Genomic DNA, 20,808 nt, shown 5'->3' with positions numbered 1-20,808 from the left:
TCCATAGGAAGTGACTTTTTGTACATGTGAATTAACCCTCTTATTTTCTATGAAGCATTTTCTATAGGCTACATGTTATATGAAGCATTTTCTAAAGGATTTAAAGGCTATATAGAAGACGAATCATTTTGTAAAGCATTGAAATTAACCCATATATAGCATTTTGTATTCATAAGCATGCATTCATCATTGATCACATCACTTGATATCCTTTGTTTACGCACATCTCCACATAAGTCATTGAAGTGGTTTTTAAAAAGATTAATTCATTTAACATCATTCATCATTGTATTCCCAAGTTTCACTTGTGTTGTTTCCCTCAGAAAGAAGGGTTCACATCATTTTAATTAGCACACAAGTAACAAGTTCAGCCTCTTCTCGAGTAACCACAAGTAATGACACAAAAAATATCTAGGGTTTGCCATTATTAATCAGATTACTGACATTTCCATTTGTAAATGAAGAAACCAACAATGTTGTTATGTTGCAACTAAAACAGAACAAAGGTAGTAATTGAGGTGGCAATATTGCTAAATCCCAGTAACTGAAAATGGCATGTCACAAAGATATCGCTTATGTATTAGCCTACATTGTGGTCAAGCCCAAGGTGGCAATGAACATGCTTACTCAATGATGCACTAATTTCATCAGTTTTAACCCCCATCGTCACTGAGAATGTACAGATCATCCAATGCAAACATTTAATCCAACAGAATGAGCATAATCCAACACAATTTAATCCAACAGAATGAGCATAATCCAACAGTTACACAACAGCATCAAACACTTTAAACAACACAAATGAACATAGTCAGATCATAAAAGATCATCATGAAACAGTTACCCCACAACATGCAACACTTAATCCAACAGAATGAGCATAATCAGATCATAACATATCATCATCAAACAATTACCCAAAAACAAGGAACATCGGTTAAATGAAAAGATAGGGAAAGAAATGCTCATTTTTCACAACCGCGAATGCTCATTTGGGGAGTATCCTTTTTTTATGACATTTGAGGATCTTTAAATTCAACACTTTTAGGCATAACCGACGTACTTTTGGGTGATTTTTTGACCACCTCATCATCATCATCAGGAAGACCATAATAAGAGGGGAGGGATCTTTGTCTGGGGAGTCAAGAACCAAACAATCTCCATAGTTCAGATAATAATGATCATACCATGAACCGAAAATATTGTCATGCTTAATGTTTACAAGATATCGAAGATAAGAATAAGAAAAACCACCAGAAAAATTTTCTTCATTAATCAAAGCCTCCATTTTAAGAAAAGATGAAGATGTCCCAAAAAAAGACCCACGAAATCAGAAAATGACCACGAAATCAGATCTAAGAAATGAACCAAAATGAAATGCATGTTGGTTGATAGTGAAGGATAATTGACATCATATGCTGAAATGGTAAAATAAGATCACAAAATCAAGCGTTTTTGGAGAAATGAACACAAAAAGTAGGTTATGAGGGATAGGAGAGTTGAGAGAGAGGGAGGAGCCGTTTGTTCATGAGAAACAATGAAGAATATAGCCGGTTACCTTAGGGTTTATGAAGATGAATCATGGAAATCAATGGCTGATGAGATGTACACTTAAGGAAATATCAAAGGTCAAAAATTATTAAGGGGTTCTAGAACATTCAATGAAGAGTAGTTGGAAGGCTTGTGCCATTAATGCACTTAAATTCTGATCTGAATTCCTTCAAAAGGTAGGGGGAAAAAATTGTGCAATTAAAAGTAGATAGGTGGTAGTGGGTAAATTAAGTAATTAAAGGATAATGTATGATTGATGGTGATATGTGGGGTAGGAATAAAGTAAGGGTAAAATAGAGAATTAAGTAGATTATTTTTGCCAAATATAATAATGTTGCAAGTAATATGAAACATCCAATAGTAAATGTTGCAAGTAAATTGAAACGGAAGAAGTATATATATGTATGAAAAATCCTAAAACTAAGGGTGACTACTTTGGAATAAAAAAACCATACTATCTTGTCTACTCCATGTCTTCCCTTATTTAACTTTCCTTAGTATCAGTAGCCACAGCCAGCAAGTAGTTTGCGATAGAACTTGAAGGTTTGGGATTTGGGAAATGCTTGCTTAGAACAACGTTTCTTTATCCATGTCTTACACAAATACAATTCTCATCCCCAGTTTCCAACCCCTTTTCCCTCCATTACCATGCCATTACCGTCGCAAAACATTCAAAACTTCCCGCCATAGACCTTTATTTTTGGCTTCTGCTTCTGGAAATTCAAATGGCTTTTCGTTTTCTTCTTCCTGGGGTTCCATTCGCCGCGGTTCCGAGCGATTTCTGAGTAATTTTGGTGAGGTGGTGAAGAAGGAGACCGGCATTGATTTTGGGGATGCTCAGAACTTAGTTTCTAATCAGGTTCAGGGTGTTACATCTGGGTTTAATCGTTTCAGGTTTGAATTGCTTCCCCAGTTCCTCAATTGGAACAAATGGGATAATTGGAAGGTAAATCCCTTTTTTGTTTTTGTTTAATAAGTGGAAAATGTAGTAATCTTGTCTCTTTTTGTGTGTGTGAAACCAATTCAACTGCCATTGTTATGTGTTATACATTACAGTATTAAGTAATAAGTAACGATATTTTTAATCAAATAACCCCAGACATGGTTCACCTGCCCGTTCACCAGCTCGATTGGTTGTACTTGTAGGTGTTAATTGGGGAGGTGTAATTTTGTTAGGAAAATCTCATGACAAGATTAATGGTTATCCTTATTTCACTTCAGTTATTTCATTTTTTCATTTGTAAATTTGGAATTGGGTGTTAATGAAAAATTGTGAACAATATATGTTTTATCCCCAAAGTTTCACCAATGGAATGCCATGATACATTTTATGAAAAATTTAGACTATAAATCATTTTCATTATCATAATTTATTACCCATAATGAAACGGGCCGGAGTTTAATGCTTCCATTTATCATTGCAATTCAATACATATTTGTTGAAAAACTACTTTCATACTCATATGCTAAATGCCTTTGTTTAGGATGTAAAAAGCTGGAAACCTGAACGCTTTGCGGCGTTGGCGTTATATTTAGTTGCTATAGTTGTGTCTTCTCAAAAAATATACATGCTTGTTCAAGCTCCTCGCATTGCTCAAGAAAAGAAAGAGTTGACAGATGCATATATGGAGGCATTAATTCCTGAACCCACACCAAGTAATATTAGGAGGTAAGTTGTACCTGCGATGCCTCTGTTAAAATGATTTGCTAATTCCACATATACATCTAATGATCTAACTCTTTTTCTTTTCTTTTTCTTTTTTTATTTTTTTTTCCGAATTTACTCTCTCTCTGTTGTCAAAAAAGGTGTAATGAAATGAAAATAGGAAATGATTTTCTAATTCCACTGTATTATATGGCTCTAGAACTCTTGGAAGGTAGGCATGGGTTCCGCGTTACGCCAAAAGATGATTTGGCTATCGGGTCTTGCCAAGGAGGCGAGGAACCTACACAAATTAGCACAGTTGGGGAGGGGGAATGGAGGTAAACAAAGAAAAAGGGGGAAATGCAATAAAATGCACCTTAAATGAACTAAAATGTGTAAGAATGCAACTAAAGCTAACCAAGTCATACCATGAAACAATTATTTGACAAATTATGGGTAGAAATGCAAGTAAAGATACTAGAAAATGGACTTAATGACTAACCGATGATGACTTAAAACTTACTCATCAACCTTGAAGCTAAAGAGTAAATTTTGCCAAACGACTAAAAATCAACATTATTATTTGGATCAGAATATTGGGTTTTTAGAAAGGATAGTAGTAGGAAGATGGGAGTAGGAAATGAAAATGCTTCGATGAATGAGTGGACAAACCTTGAGGGATAAAACTCGAAAAGAAAATATAAGAAAGGGTTTAGGAGTCTCAAATATTAAGGAAAATATGAAAGAGAAAGTTTAAGATAGTTTGAGCATGTACAAAGATGGGGTATAATAGCAAGCAGTAAGGAAGATAGAATGTTGGAACTCAGGGGACTTAAAAAGTGGGCGAGGAAGACCAAAGATGTCCTGGAGTACAAGATTGAAAAAGGATATGAAGAGTTTAAACTTGCAGATTGAGATGGTAGAAAATATAAATGAATGGAGAAAAAGCATTGAAACTGATATTATGGTTCATGTAGCCAACCCCAATCTTTTGGGATTGAGGCTCTGACATTGTTGTTGTTGTTTCATACTTTCTTATTTCTTTGCCCTTTTGTAGTTTTGTATTAATAACATTATACGACACATAAGTCCATTTTTTTCGTGGCTTCATTTCTTCTTTCATTTTAATTTCAAAACACTGTCAGTGAAGATCCTGCAATCCTGCAGTATCAAAATGCATACTCGTCTTATCAATTCTAAGATTCTTGTAGTAAGTTAGATGTTTTTCAAATGTTTATGATTATTAGACGACTGACCCTGTTAGTCACATTATGGACTGATTGGTGTCATGTATAGTGGTGAAAACTTTTACATTTTAGTGAAGTGGGCAATCTAGCATGCTATAAGTGCACTAAATTCTCATACCAACAGCTTTCCCATGAAAGAAGAACAAAATGTGATAGGAACTTAATTTTAAAATTCATGAGTATGGAAGGTTCATTTGCACAATAATTATGGAAACTGGGAACACATCATTTGGTTAGGAAAACATAACTTAGATCAGAAATTGATTAGTGAAAAGTGAAGACCTAAAAACAAATGTCTAGTTAAGAGATAAAATGTCGGTTAGTACAGCACAAGATACTAGTGGTTTCCACAACTACATATTGTGGGGCGAAGGCCTGTAAAATGTTTATCAAAGATGACTGTTGAGGGTGTTAATGTTCTTTTGTTTCAGATTTGTCGTAGGCTCTCCAAAAAGTCATATTAATATGTGTTTCTCCTGTATTTGGTGTTTGATAACTTTGAGATGTTGCTGAAGTACAAGGAATTTCTTGTGCATATGCAGGTTGAAGAAGGGCATGTGGAGAAAAACAATGCCGAAAGGACTCAAAATGAAGAAGTTTGTTGAAGGACCCAATGGGACTCTAATTCATGATAGTTCGTATGTTGGTGAAGATGCATGGGATGATGATACAGAACGGCCTCTGGAAAACATGGAAGGAATCATCAAGTCTGATTCAAGTTTGAGTACGCAAGACAAGGATGCAGTTAAAAGTCAGATTGGGATTTCAGGTTAGTAATTAACCTTATTTTGTGTTCAAAGATGTAACATTAGGTGGCAGAAATTGTGACTTAACTCATGATTTTTACATTTGAGATGGACTTTAAGAAACATCATTGGGATAATAGTATAGTAGTATAGTACATACTAAGTATGGGATCATTAACCATAGTGCAAAACAACTATTGTATGGGTCGAGTCGTAAAGATTTTCAATTCTACCGAATTGATACTACCCGCATTCTAAAGGCGTAAAAAACGTGTTATGGTCAGTGTAAGCCTCTAAGGGATATCTCATGGTTTTGTTTGGTATATGGTGGCAACCGGCAAGACAACGACATTACCCCGTTAAAGAATCATGTATGAGGTTCAAGGTGCCGCTGCCCAAACGCTTAAAAGTGTCGAGGCAGGGAATTTTGAATTAGGCGCACTGAGGTGTAAATAGGTACATTAACTGCATTACTTTCCTACAGATCATGAAGCCAACAACTGCCATCATGGCCCGTCTTTTTTGTTAGGTGCTTTCTCGATATTGCTTGTCCATACCGTGAACTTGTTTAAGTTATTGATGCGCCTTGTGTCAAATCTTATGCCATGTTTTTTCCGATCCAAGAATGAGATTAATTTTGAAATACAAGGACATGTGATAAATGAATCTGGGAACCCACCCTCCACTATGGTTTCAAAATTCGGCTGAGTTGACTCGGATTTTCAGTCATCCGTTCCCAGAACTCGTGTTTTGTAACAGTGTGTGTAAAAACGGCATTCCGCCACGCTTATCGACCGTTTGGACCGTTATGAACTGGACTTGATAGCGAGTCTATGCGATTTTGGGCGAGTTTGGATATTTTTGACAAGATTGGACTAGGGATGGGCATGGGTCGGATCTGGGTCAGGTTCAGCAAGGCCCAGATCCAGACCCGGACCTGGAATCAGATCCGTAGGGTCTAAAAATTTTGGACCTAGACCCGGACCTAGACCCTTAGGGTCTGGCGGGTCTAGGGTCTGGATCTGGGTCCAGAACAATTTTATTCTTTTTTCCTAAAATATTTTTAAAAGTATATTATGAAGTACAATTTTCGACCATTCGCATAAAATTATTTAAACATTTTCGACTAACGAGGATCTTTTAATACTTTATACTAATTGAGCGAAATATATGATGTTTTTCAACATTCAAGTTCTTATAACGAAATATTTATCAAGTGTTTAATTCTTAAAGTATAGATACAACTACCACATTTTAAATTACATGAACCGACAAAGTTCAAAATCACGCAATGCTAAAAAATATAACAAAATTTCAGATCAAACAATTAAATACACATGATAGCTAGTATATCATTTTTTAAAAAAAGATGTAAATGAATCCATGGGTCGGATCTGGGTCTCAAATGTGTAGACCCGGATCTGGACCCTGACCCTAAGGTCATGGACCCAGATCCGACCCTGATCCATAGGGTTTAGAAATAGGTGGACTCAGACCCTTAAAATTAGGGTCGGGTCGAGTCTAGACCCTTAGGGTCCAAGACCCGTGCCCATCCCTAGATTGGACCCAAAAACAAAAGAACCGAACTAAGAAGCCTTGAAATTGAAGGTGGATGGTCGACTCACTATTGATGAAGAAAACTTCTTAAACGTTGGAGTTGATGGAGTTTAGGTCTTCAATACTCTTCATGAAGCAGATGATAAATTTTTTCTCTCACCTTATGATCTCCTTTTTGGAAATTCTAAATTTAATCACTTCTCAAAAAATTTACTTTTACAGTGTTGCAATTCAGAAGTTGTAGGAGTACATCTACATTTGCAATAATTACTATTAAGAGAGAAAAAGATAGGATAGGAATAGAAAAAGTCATATGGGTAAAGTAACTGAGAAAGTGGGGCGTGGGGAGGCGTGTAAGTTTAGGAGTAAATTAATGTTTTTTAATTATATTTTAATTTTTAGTCATATATAATTATTGGTCTATGTGTTAACTATTATAGTATTATTAAATTTTTTTTTATTGTATATATGTGTTAATTGTTGTTTTTTAAATTCAATTACAAACTTCAATTAGTATTTTAAGATAAATGACCAAAAATATAAACATAAATTACTAAAAAAATCAGTTCAAAAGTGAATTTAAAAACATATAATCCTGCGTAACAATAGCGACCCGTTCCTCGATAACCGAATTTTTTCCGTTCCCCTGATCCGCAATCGTGACCACAATTGCAATTTTGCACCATGCCCAACACTAAAAGGCTTTCATCTCTCCTGCCTTAAAATGTAGGTTGGAATTTCTACTTTATATGTTCGTGCTTGAGTATCTTAGATCAGGAATGATAAAGCTTTCTATCTCTCCTTAGTGCACAAGTTGATGTAAGAGTTTTGTTGGATTGCTGCTGGACCATTGTCCTTTTGACTTCAGTCTCTTCAGCTGAAACGCTCTTACTTCGTTTTGCTATCTGAATTATAAATCTATTCACTCTTCTGAATTTCCTGAATCTGAGCTTTTGTCTCCGTTTTATAGACTTATCAGATTCTATTGAACATAAGTTCCTCTTTTTGAAAATGTTTCTTATTCTCATTTTCTAATATCAAAAGCTTCTGTTAATTTTTAATGGCAGCTGTTAAACAAGAACTAAGTGGATCATGGCGTGAAAGGCTCAAGGCATGGGCAGAGATTCTGGAAAAGGAGAAACTGGCTGCGCAGATTAACCCTTTAAACACCAGATATTCAGTTGAATTCGATATGAAAGAAGTTGAGGACAGTCTCCGAAAAGATATGGTAGAGAAGACATCAGATACACAAGGAGCAAGGGCTTTGTGGATTTCTAAGCGTTGGTGGCGCTACCGACCTAAACTACCATACACTTACTTTCTTGACAAGCTTGATAGCTCAGAGGTAAATTCAGTGTGGCTGGTTTATTCTTCTGCTAAATTGCTATTATGTGAGGTATATTTGGATTTTTATCATTGGGTTGTTTGAACACATAGGTGTGTAGTCAATGGAGTGTATTTATAGGTTTTCTAATATGTTCCCAATCATTTCCCCCAACACCATATTTTATAATGAATAATCTCACAATAATGACATGTTTGTTGCTACGCAACTTGCTATACAAGAGGTTTAGCCTCTTCCCTCACAAAACAATTATTTTCATGTGGACGTCGAGAAATCTTCTTTGGAAGATAAAGAGAGAAAGTGCTAGATAAAAATTGGTAGACTTTTGTTACAAAACATTGACTTAGTCTTTTAATTTGTAGGTAATATCATGAGATATACTTGCTTTTTTATTCACCTAGTAGGTCAAGTAGACTCTGAATAGGCGATAAAAAACTACAAGCGTCTTGCAACAGAGACATTGACCAAGGTGTGATGCCATGCATAGGATTCAGGCTTAAGAGTAATGCAAGTAGGGTTTTATGTGATTGAAGAATTCCTCCATTGTTGAACGAAAACTTTTATCGAACAACTATTGGACTAAGTTTTTGATATGGTTTAAAATGTTGGGCCTTTAAAAGGATCATAATAGTAAAATAGGTTAGTTGAGATAAGTATGTTATGATGTTAGAGAAACCATACATTGAAAGATAAAATTAAAATGATGATACAAGGAAGGGGATATAGGTTGCATACATTGAAGATAAATTGAAGGAAAATTGTCTTTATTCGTTTGAGGATGGGCATTTGTGACGAAGGAAGAAAACAGTCTTGTCATACAAGTCCGCATTATAGGCCTAAATTTGTTTTTTCAAAACCATTTGCATTAACCGCGAAATTCAAATACGAAAGCATTTGCATTAACCGATTAGGGAATGGATGATAGTACCTGTTTTTTCATTGTTAGTGGAAGAGACCCCTTCATAACTAATGTTAGTCTCGTAAAGGTGGTGATGGTTGAACATGATTCCAAGATTTCCCAAGCCTAAAAGAGCCCTAAAGCCTCAAACTCTCCAACATTAAAACAGAACATGTAGAAAATAGAAACACAAATCCTAATCTAGTGCCTGAATAGAGGTAGTGAATTTCATAAGCAGAGTGGCTAAACTTTGCAGTTCAAGTATGAACTATGAAGTCAGGTACTATCTATATCTGACTAAACTGTCTTTAGTCTTTGACAGGGCCAGGAGAATGAGTTGAAGAATTTACCAAAATCGGGTCTTGAATGTAAGATGAGGCTATTTTGCAACTTTGAATCCTTGGTGGCTATGAGGTTATTTTGAATATTTGACAGATTGTAGCTTGCGGAGGCTTTAACCTGGGCTAGGGTTTCTAAGTTTCTGGGAGTTTTGTGCTATTTCTCTCTCTACGAAAGAATGTAGAGAGGTTCCTTTTTACTTGAAATTCCAACATTTTGGGTCTAAGTTATAATTTTTTTACTAATAAAGAAAACAGCCATTAGCATGTAGGGACTTGTTCGGTTCATCTAGATTAATTAATTTAAATCATCTAACTTTTTATGCTTTTTACTTATAAATTAGTACATCACTGAGGATAATGATGATCAAATTCATGTATTGGAGATGGTGACAAGTCCAATGTTACTCAATTAACAAGGACGGAGATAGTATTGGAATCATAAAATAAAAATGCGGTAACGAAACGGTGATGCGGTAACGGGAGTGATGCGTTATTGTAACTCCTAAGTATCGATCGAAACCAAAAGATGTCCCTTGATACGGTACAAAGCGCGGTTTTTGTACACCTTTACAACGTGGAAAGTATCGTTTTGTTGTTTTTAAAAACCTTTACAACGCGGCCGGTGCTATGCGATGCAACCTTGTTTTACACTATGCTTGGAATAGAAATTTGAAATGAGGAAATGGACGTCGATTGTGCTTGACTAAAAACCCTTAGCATGTGCTATTATGTTGAATCCAAAGCATGATGCTAATTTGTTAGACAAGTTTTTATTGCTTTAGATTCTTAATGTGCTTAGTTTCTTCCTCAATGTCCACATATGCAAGTTATAATAGCAGAATTGAAACTCTATCTCTTTGGCAGGTTACAGCTGTTGTCTTCACAGAAGATCTGAAGAGATTGTATGTGACAATGAAGGAAGGTTTCCCTTTGGAGTATGTTGTAAGTCACATATTTGCATAAAGCCTAAATGAGCGAGATAAAACATTAATCTCATGGATTCCTCATAGGATTAACTTCTCACGCAAAATTGGTAGGTTGATATCCCTCTTGATCCATACTTGTTTGAGACGATTTCAAATTCTGGGGTTGAGGTGGATCTTCTTCAGAAGCGGCAAATTCATTATTTCCTGAAAGTTTTGATAGCGTTCCTGCCCGGAATTCTGATTTTATGGTTTATGAGGGAGTCTGTGATGCTTTTACACATTGCTTCCAGTCGTTTTCTTTATAAGAAGTATAATCAACTCTTTGACATGGCATATGCAGAGAACTTTATTTTGGTAGTTACCCTGTTCTCTTATAATAACACATTGCTCTTCTATCTAGTTTGCTAGTTTATTTTCTGATTCCATCTTATCCTTGGGTAGCCTGTTGGTGAAGATGTGGAAACGAAGTCAATGTACAAAGAAGTAATATTAGGAGGTGATGTTTGGGATCTTCTTGATGAGATAATGACATACATGAGAAATCCAATGGATTATTTTGAAAAGGAAGTGCAATTCGTGCGGGTAATGTTTACTGGATACTATTATGTCTAGCTTTCTGACAGTTGCTATAGGTAGTAAGATTAGCCAACTTTCTTATATGAGTGTTTTGTCATGTGTCTCTGGCAGGGAATTCTCCTTTCAGGACCTCCAGGCACTGGTAAAACACTATTTGCGAGAACTCTTGCAAAGGAAAGTGGTTTGCCTTTTGTCTTCGCTTCAGGTGCTGAGTTTACTGATAGTGAGAAAAGCGGTGCTGCGAGGATCAATGAAATTTTTTCAATTGCACGGAGAAATGTAATAGCCGTTCTATCTAAATTTCTATTTCATGGAATCAACTAGAAATGGATTTATGCTGTGACTTTTCTGGCTTTATTTTCTGGTTCTGCTGTTGAGAATATTGACGAGTTTGAAATTTCCTCTGCTTTTTTAATGAGCTAAGATGACAACTTTGAAGATACTGGCTTCCTTGTTCTTTTTTTTGGGGGGTTTCTGTTGAGCAGAGAATACTATATTGTGCTAATTTTTGACACCGCAAAGTTGGCAGATTTAAAGCATTGTTCTTTATTATATGTCGATTTTCGATGGGCCAAAAATTTATAGTTCTTTTGTTTTGGATTATAATAGCTACTTTATGGCTCGTTAAATTATGTGTACTTTTTTTTTATGTGAAGTTGGAGAAGATGTTTATTTTCAAGGCTCAATTGGAAATAACCTCTTTGCTATCACTAGGGTAGGTAAGGTTGTGTACATTGACCCCTGAAACCCCACTTAGGTGGGAGCTATTAAATGAAGTAGGGTAATCGGGGTAATATAGAGTTCTTGTTCTTTACTGAATTATATCAGGTTAAGAAACTACAACTATAAACTAGTTTGGTTCTTAATATCTGGGTAATATTAGGATTTTCAATGTCATTATGGAATTGTACCACTTAAAATTGAGGGAAAGAATAATGAAATGCCCATCTACTTTCTGAACTTAAGCTTTCTAAATATTTTGTGCTAATCATTCTCTCTCTTTTTTTTTTCTCTAATCAATTAATCATTCTTCTAAAACTGTGCTGTACTGCCTTCATGAAAATATTGTATTCTGATCACTCTAATTTTCATGCTAACGAATGCTAACTGTTATGCAAAGGAAAACATAAAACATTAATGCCTGCTCTATATATCGACATCTGAATATTTGCTTTGATATGAAATCTAATGACATCAACTAATTTGATGAAATCTATCCTTGATCTTCTTTGCAGGCTCCATCATTCATTTTCATTGATGAGATTGATGCCTTAGCAGGAAGGCATGCTAGAAATGATCCACGAAGGAAAGCAACATTTGAGGCTTTAATTTCTCAGCTGGATGGAGAGTAAGCCTTTGTTTATCGCTTCTGCACCCATAAATTTCTTTGTTGATTAGCCATAATTATACTTCCTCTCTCTTTGTTTTTTCTTTTTAACATACACCTTTTTGCCTTTTAGGTATTTTAGAATAAGTCCCTCCTTTTCCATATTCTTTATGTTTCTTCTAGACATTTTGGTAACTATACCCATGGTTGGTCCACTTTTCAGTTTTCATTCACTAGACTTGGCACTCATTTTTAATCTCCCCTAATTGCATGGGCATATTGGTCTTTTTTTGGTACCTCTGTTTTCTTAATTTTGCTTGTCACCATGAAATGGTATCTTGACAAAAATAAAATTTTCTATATATACAAAAAATACAGTGACTAAAGAAAGAACTTTGCTATTGCCGTCAGTTTTGTCAAAATGTTCCCGAGAGGGGGACACTTCCAAAATGGGTTGTGCTAGATAAACACCTAAACTCTTGTTAGGGTCAACCTGCAGTGACTTAAGAAAAATGTTGGAATTTTTTGTGAATTGGGATTCTGTATGGCTGTGACATAAGCTTCTGACTTATCTCATTCATCGTCTTATCTACTTTCACTCTACGTATTCCCCTCAACATATTATGCAACTTATGAGCTAGATTTTTTTGTACTTTCTGGTGACCCCGGAGGAGAGAGATGGCAGGTTTTATTCTTTGGCTACTATGCTTCATTGTAGGATCGTTTATCATAGCTGGCAAGTGGAAACTCCCATTGCTTATCATAGGCCGTCCCTTTTAGCCTAAATATAAACTTGATTACTTGATCCTTAAGAAATATCCAATTTTCAACAATTCAACCTATGAAGAATCATACTTTTAAGTAGTCTTGGCAGGATCGGGTTCGGTTGACAACTTACAACTTGTACCTTGCAGCATGCGGTGAACTCTGTATTCCTGGTTCTTAAGTAGTCTTCCTTCTTTAACTCTTTAAGTTCCCTTTGTCCTTACTCCTAGATACCATGTTAACATTCTCGGTATGTTATATTAGACCTTGTATCATTGGGTTGCAATGTTCGCTTGTTCACTTGTGTCTTCTTTAACACCATTTGGCCTTTGCCGCAAGTAACAAAATACTTTCCTCAAGCTAATTTCTATCTTTTTGTGAATTTGGGACCCAATGTTTCGCAACCGTTATGGCCACGCGTCAATGATTTTGCACTATGGTCTCATGATCTCATTCTTGTGATCCAAATGTTAGAGGTCAGATTGTGCCGCCTTTTACCTATTGGCGGCATTGCAAGCTATTTGCAAGGTTTTCATATTTAAGTGTGCTGTATGGGAAATATCAGGAGAATATATGTTGGTTGTGAATTGGGACTTTCACAAGTGTGTTAAGTTTGAATAAAGCAAGGCGAAAATTAAAGGGTTGTATGGTTAATCAGTCTTGATTTTGATGATTGAATCCTTGTGACTGGATTGCTGATTTTAAAACACATATTGTAACTTCTGCGCTCATTTCCAATACTAATCATGAAAATCCACGAGCAGCAACATGTTAAGGTTCCAAAATTTGAAGTGAAAATTTCGATTTCTCTGATTTAGAAGTTGTTGGAAAAAGGGAGAAAATTAGTTTGGAAAGAGATCATTCTAGAAGAGCTTGTCCAGTACCATTTAAACTTGAAATGAAAAAGGTGCTTTTACACAGATGGGAGCAGGATTTTAAATCTTCGATCTTGAGGGCATGAGCATAATGAGCTTTTCAGTAACTCTACCCAGCTAACTGAGCGCAGATGGGAGCAGGATTTTCATGATTAGTATTGGAAATGAGCGCAGAAGTTACAATATGTGTTTTAAAATCAGCAATCCAGTCACAAGGATTCAATCATCAAAATCAAGACTGATTAACCATACAACCCTTTAATTTTCGCCAATCCACGAGCAGCAACATGTTAAGGTTCCAAAATTTGAAGTGAAAATTTCGATTTCTCTGATTTAGAAGTTGTTGGAAAAAGGGAGAAAATTAGTTTGGAAAGAGATCATTCTAGAAGAGCTTGTCCAGTACCATTTAAACTTGAAATGAAAAAGGTGCTTTTACACAGATGGGAGCAGGATTTTAAATCTTCGATCTTGAGGGCATGAGCATAATGAGCTTTTCAGTAACTCTACCCAGCTAACTGAAATAGCAAATTTGGCATAACGACTTCTGATTATTGCCACCTCTAAAGTATAAATGTAATTCTGAATCTACAGTGAAATTAAATTATGCAAAAGTTTGGCCACCATGATGAAATTATTTCCAAATCTTATAAAAGGTTGATTACTTGCTTATTAACTTAGTGTGTGCTCGTTTTTTTCATTGAGGTCCAATTTTAATCTGATCATTGCAATATAAGCTTTGTTAGCTACAATCACAGTGCAAAACTCATGCTTTCGGCTGATATTAAGCTTTACGATAATCACATTACTACCGGTACCTCGTCACCGTGTTGTTACCATGATTGCAATTGTTATCGCATCACTGTGTTTTAACTGTCATCGCGACTATTATTGCGTTTTTTCGCACTATGGATACAATCTCACTTTGATTTGTTTTGGTTCTATTCATATTTCATACCTTCCTATAATTGTATGCCATACTGTAATCTTTTTAAAAATAACAGTAATATCAGGAATTCGAAATCGAAATACATCATTCTCTATTTGTATAATTTATGTAATTTGTTCTGTTTTGTATGTAGAAAAGTGAAGACCGGGGTTGATCGATTCTCGCTTAGACAAGCAGTGATTTTTATATGTGCAACTAATAGGCCAGATGAATTAGACATAGAGTTTGTCCGTGCTGGACGTATAGATCGTCGTTTGTATATTGGATTACCTGATGCAAAACAGCGAATACAAATATTTGGGGTGCATAGTGCCGGGAAGCAGTTGGCTGAAGATGTTGACTTCGGGAAGGTGAGTTATTAACATTCATGCATAAGTGGCCTGACCTATATACTTGAGTAAATGCTTTAGTAAGCTTCAGGTCTTCAGAAATACCCATCAGAAAAATTGGCTATTTTTACAAGAACTCTTTATGAATGGGACAGATATTTAGATCACATTTCTTTGATGTGTTTCATGTGGAGCTGTTTTAGTGTTGGATGCCACCTTATGAATGCAAAATATTTTTTTAATTGCAAAATTTATTGCACGTAGTTTTGTGACTCTAGCTCTAATGAGCTGCAGCAGAAACCTGTACATCTAACGCAGTTATGGATGTATGGTGTATACCCTTTTTCATCTTCATATTTTAAACTTAACATATAACATTCTCACTTTTGATTTGTATTCTTTATCATCCGTCTTAATAGTTGATACTTGTATACATCTAATAGAATTTCATTTGACAGCTTGTCTTCCGCACTGTTGGTTATTCTGGGGCCGATATCCGAAATCTTGTCAATGAAGCAGGAATAATGTCTGTAAGTTTAACGATCCTTCAGTTAATTTTTCCTTGTTCGTATTGCTTTTTGTGCTGCAGCCTTTTGTCCCTTTCCGAATTGGCCTTTAGTTAAGCTTAGCATGTTGCTCTTTCTTCATTATTCAGTTTAGTATCTCATGTCGAGCTCGTCTTCTCAGTCACATTTTGGTTCAAATTTTTTTCCCCGTGGTTGCTTGAGTGCTATATTGCATTTTGCGTTTGGAAAAATAACAATTGCCTCTATTCACTTTCTCTCCATTGCCATGTCTATCTTTAAGTGTCTCTCTCTCGCATTATGTTTGCTTGCGTTCTCTAGTGTGCATATCATTTGTATGTACAATTTTTGTAATGGCTTATCAATTTGGTTACCTTCCAAATGGCATGCAGGTGAGGAAAGGGCATTCCATGATTTGCCAAAAAGACATTGTTGATGTCCTAGACAAACAATTGCTTGAGGGTATGGGTGTGCTGCTCACAGAAGAGGAGCAACAAAAATGTGAACAAAGTGTATGTCAGATATGATGCCTAGCTCTTACTTGGAATTGATGATCTTTGCTCATTGTTAAGATAACACATCATTTTGACAGGTGTCTCTTGAAAAGAAGACTCTGTTAGCTGTACATGAAGCTGGTCATGTAGTTTTGGCTCATCTATTTCCAAGATTTGATTGGCATGCTTTCTCTCAACTTTTGCCTGGTGGAAAGGTAAGAGCAATCATAAAGCTTTTTATGTGTTATAAAATTCATGCTTCTGACGTATTTGAATTCGGACAGGAAACGGCCATATCTGTCTTTTATCCAAGGGAAGATATGGTTGACCAAGGATATACAACCTTTGGTTATATGATGATGCAAATGGTTGTGGCCCATGGGGGCCGTTGTGCTGAACGTATTGTATATGGTGATGACGTAACAGATGGAGGAAAAGATGATCTAGAAAAGATCACTAAGGTTAATCTCTAACGATAATTATCTTAATGTATTGTATCATATAATGTTATGAATTATGATCTATCCCGATTAAACTGCTGGTAAAAGATGGTGTGCCTGATTTTTTATATTTTGAAAGTATTCTATCTATTTGTTACATTCTTCCTCTCTGCATGATTCTTGAGCTGTGACCATCCACATTCTCACTTTATATATTGTCCATCTCATCCTGCTTCCTGTCTCTTGCTCTCTTTCTCTTGTCACTTCTTCCTCTCCTCCTTTTCGCTGGGTGGACTTGGTGCTTTCAATAACTTGCATTTTTGGGCTATAGATATTACTGAATTGGAGTTTTGAACTCCCCTCTTTCTTTGGCAACATCAAGAATGAAATTTCGTTCTGATGTATTTTTACATCATTCTGCCTTTTTTGATTGATTATATTATATAAAGAAGTTCAGAGAATTTCTGCATCATTTGTGCTCATGTTCCATTGATCAACTCTTTTATCGCCTCGGTAACCTTGATTTTTCATTATTGCATATGCCCCTTATTATCCACTTGCCTATGTTGTCTATAGAAAGCTAGGCAGTGGGAGACTCTGCTGTTGATATTTAAACCTATTATAGCTGTGTATATTGTTATTATTAGTGCTAATGCTCTGCTCTATTACTTTATAGTATGTAATATGAATACAATTTGTTTTGTTCAGATTGCTAGGGAAATGGTCATTAGCCCAAGAAATGCTAAATTGGGATTAACAGCGTTGACAAAAAAAATTGGTCTCATGGACCAACCAGATAGTCCAGATGGTGAAATGATAAAATACAAGGTTTTTCTTGCCCTCATGATTTTCCTTCATCATTTTACTATGCATCATTATTTACATTTTTACTAAGTGACTCTTAACATTTGATAGTGGGATGACCCCCATGTGATTCCTGCCGAGATGACGCTTGAAGTATCTGAACTCTTCGCTCGAGAATTGACAAGGGTAAATTATATCAATCTAAGTTTGTTCTGATGAATTTTATATGGATCCCTCTTATTAGTCTGAGGTTGTTTCTTGCTAATTGTTAAAATCCAGCCGGCATGGGTACTTGAAAGTTACATGTCTCGGCACTAGTTTGTCCTTTTACAACCACAATTTATGATAGTATAAATCTGGCACAAAAAAGTTCTCTGTGACATTTTAAAGATCATTATTGTGGCTTCCATAAACCTTTTGCTGGAAACATGGACATTGGTCCTGAATTTTGACATTGATTGTGTTAAAAATGAATCTTGTATTTTTAGTTTTGTGCGAAAGTACCTCTCATACTAGATTTTTGTAAAAAAAAATGCGACACATTATCAAATTTCAGCAAAAAGTGTTGATTTCCTCTTCCTGGTTTCAATTAACCGTTTTCAAGCACATGGCTCAAAGTAGATGAGTAAAAAAAAGAAATGTGACACATCAAAAGCGGGAAATATCGGTTCATTTATTTTGAAAACCTTTACAACGCGGCCAAATCCGATGGAACGCAACCCTGTTTTTAATCTATGCTTCAATGTCATGTGTGTTGCGTCAAAAATATGAACGACAAGACTGGCATGCTCCTACCTAAGGAAAATTTGCTCAAGATTAGCACTTTTAACATTCCACATTTGTGTATCGTTTTACTATAGCAAGATATTAGTGGGGATATGGACAAATAAAAAGAAAGTATTGGTAGTTGGGAGAAGAAAAGAAAGATAGAGATAAATGTTTACCAGATATAGAAAAATAAAGGGTTACATCAACCTGAATAGCGGATGTATAAAGTATTGATGGAAATCAATATAATAACAACTCAAGAATTCGCATGTGAGATCGCCATATTATGCTATTTCTGAACTGTACATGATACTTTACGAATGTTTTTAGTGGAATTATTTCTAATACTATTGGAACGATGAATGTTGCACGCTCTCAGTATTTAAACACAAGTCCAACCATTAAAAATGACTTTACATCATTCTGGAAAATTCAAACTTTTGTCTTTGATGAATGTAGTTGGATCTTGATTCAAACAACTATTTTCATTTAATTTATTGGTGAAAATTTTAGAAGCTAGAGGACTTATTTTCATTTGGAACATATACTGTGAAAGCCAATGGTATAGAGAGGGGTAGCTAACAAAGCAGTTTATTTTTACGCCAGATTTATTTGTTTGATGGCACCTAATTTGTTTGCATTTTGCTAAATGCTAAAACCGATAAGAGCTTCAGGATCATGTGGTCTTTGTTTTATTCGGACACTTTCATGAAACCTTACATAAATATATTATTTACACTGGGACTTGTTTATGGACATTGTAATTGGGTCAAAATCATGGGAACTATTCATATATTTTTCTGGTCGAGCTCTTGGACATGTATCAGTGTCCAACACAAGTAGCCGAGTCCTTAGCAGTTAGTTTTGTCCTATAGGTCTCTTGGACATTTTTCTCTTTTCAATTTGATGGAACCAAATAGGTACAATGTGAAATGATTGGTTACATGAATATATTATTTACACCGAGACTTGTTTATGGACACTGCGATTATGTCAAAATCATGGAAACTATTCATATATTTTTCTGGTCGAGCTCTTGGACAGGTACCGGTGTCCAACATAAGTAGCCGAGTCCTTAGCAGTAAGTTTTGTCCTATAGGTCTCTTGGACATATTTCTCTTTTTAATTTGATGGAACCTTATAGGTACAATGTCAAATGATTAGTTATATGACCTTGTTTCCTAATAAGCACGAATTGTGAGTATTCTTGTGCCTCTTTTCTCAAAATGATAGTGATGTTTCCATTCTCTTTTAGTGCATTGCCTATTCCTACTTGTGGGTTCTTTCCAAACTTTTCAATTCATTTCTCTGTCTTGCTTATTTACAGTATATTGAAGAAACTGAAGAACTGGCAATGAAGGGTTTGAAGGAAAACAGACATATACTTGATGTAATTTCTAAGGAGCTGCTGGAGACATCCAGGATCACTGGACTGGTACAAAAAAATACGATTATTAAGTAATATCAGTTTTAAATCGTCTTATGGTTTATGTTCATGAAAGAAATGAAAAGGGATATATTTTTTTCCTTCATGGCCTTTAAGCGGCTTTTTATCGATCACCATCATGTATCATATATACAAATTATTTAAATTGACATCATTTATTGTCTTCCAGGATGTCGAGGAAAGGATGAAAAATCTCTCGCCCATAATGTTTGAAGATTTTGCACAACCATTTCAAATAGACTTAGATAAGGTATTGCTTTCTTATGCTTCTTTTCCATTTATGCTCATTTATGGAAGAGAGAAGGGGATGCCTGTGGTTCTAAGGCATGAAGATGCAGAGTGTGATGGCATCCCTAAGTGAGGCGATTAGTGTATGCATGTGAGGTCTTACTAAGGCACTCGAGACCCAATGGGGCTTGTCTCTGGGTGTACTTATGCTTTAATTTTATCCGTTTCAAAGATGTGTTGGGATTAAAGCTTTGGTATTGTTCTTTCTAGGATGGCCCATTGCCTCACAATGAACAGTTACGTTACCAACCGCTCAACATATACCCTGCACCATTGCACAGGAATTAGAGGCATAGTCCTGTAATGCCGATGATTTGTGTTGTCTGCTGCACTGCATTTGATGGTGAGATAAATTCCGAGATTTTTCTTTCGCAGCAGTATAACGTGCATTGTCGAATGCTGGACATCCTCAAAAGCTCGAGTATTCCTTACTAAGGTTTGTAAGGCAGCAGCTCAATGAAACAATCACTTGCATGGACTAGGCCTCATCATGTTGTTTTTGATTATCGGTGCTCATGATCTTGTCAAGGTGTACCTCAGATAAACCGGGTGTTCCGCTCTGGAAACCGGTCCATGCTTCTGTGTATCATGGACAAAATTTATACTTTCGGAGCAAGGAACACCCTCTTTAGAGAATCGGTCGTGTCCATCTGTTAGTCAATAGGCTACAAGCTTAATAGTAAACTGCATATTGGTTTCTTTTCCCCTCTTTTCAAACATTGATAACTAAGGGGACAAGAGTGACCCATAGCAGATTTTTGTATAGTATAGGTATACATTTTCTGTTGAGTTTTCCTCAGTTTATAATCTTATAATCTAAATTGTCATTGTTATCTATTCCTAAGAAAATGTCTGGAAAGTTCCAAGTTGATTTTGGCTTGAACTGGGTAGTTTTCAGCCCACTTTTGGCAGATAAATGGTACGATATCGACAGTATCTGTGTCATTCTTCTCAAAAATATAGTGTTCT

The 20,808-nt window shown here is 35.7% G+C and overlaps 1 protein-coding gene across 1 annotated transcript; it reads left to right on the top strand.

Moving 5' to 3' along the window:
* Positions 1-1,989: 1,989 nt before the first annotated feature.
* Positions 1,990-20,688, top strand: LOC130802903 (ATP-dependent zinc metalloprotease FTSH 12, chloroplastic). Its single transcript, XM_057667014.1, has 19 exons — positions 1,990-2,497; positions 3,036-3,220; positions 4,986-5,212; positions 7,814-8,091; positions 10,195-10,272; positions 10,368-10,610; positions 10,698-10,838; positions 10,944-11,111; positions 12,068-12,180; positions 14,879-15,095; positions 15,533-15,604; positions 15,991-16,110; positions 16,191-16,307; positions 16,377-16,553; positions 17,241-17,360; positions 17,448-17,522; positions 19,432-19,539; positions 19,721-19,801; positions 20,050-20,688. Exons 1-19 carry the CDS (start codon positions 2,141-2,143, stop codon positions 20,125-20,127), a joined length of 2,955 nt encoding a protein of 984 aa, XP_057522997.1. The 5' UTR covers positions 1,990-2,140; the 3' UTR covers positions 20,128-20,688.
* Positions 20,689-20,808: the final 120 nt, after the last annotated feature.

The sequence above is a fragment of the Amaranthus tricolor genome, chromosome 16 (genome assembly GCF_026212465.1).
Source record: "Amaranthus tricolor cultivar Red isolate AtriRed21 chromosome 16, ASM2621246v1, whole genome shotgun sequence".
Taxonomy (NCBI): Eukaryota; Viridiplantae; Streptophyta; class Magnoliopsida; order Caryophyllales; family Amaranthaceae; genus Amaranthus; species Amaranthus tricolor.
The sequence above is the reverse complement of the archived record's forward strand: the minus strand, read 5'-3'. Positions and strand labels throughout refer to the sequence as shown.

Coding starts and splice junctions, on each gene's coding strand:
- LOC130802903 (XM_057667014.1), top strand. CDS start 2,141: ATGTCTTACACAAATACAATTCTCATCCCCAGTTTCCAACCCCTTTTC. Junction 3,221..4,985: donor ACACCAAGTAATATTAGGAG/GTAAGTTGTACC, acceptor GTGCATATGCAG/GTTGAAGAAGGGCATGTGGA. Junction 11,112..12,067: donor TTTCAATTGCACGGAGAAAT/GTAATAGCCGTT, acceptor TCTTCTTTGCAG/GCTCCATCATTCATTTTCAT.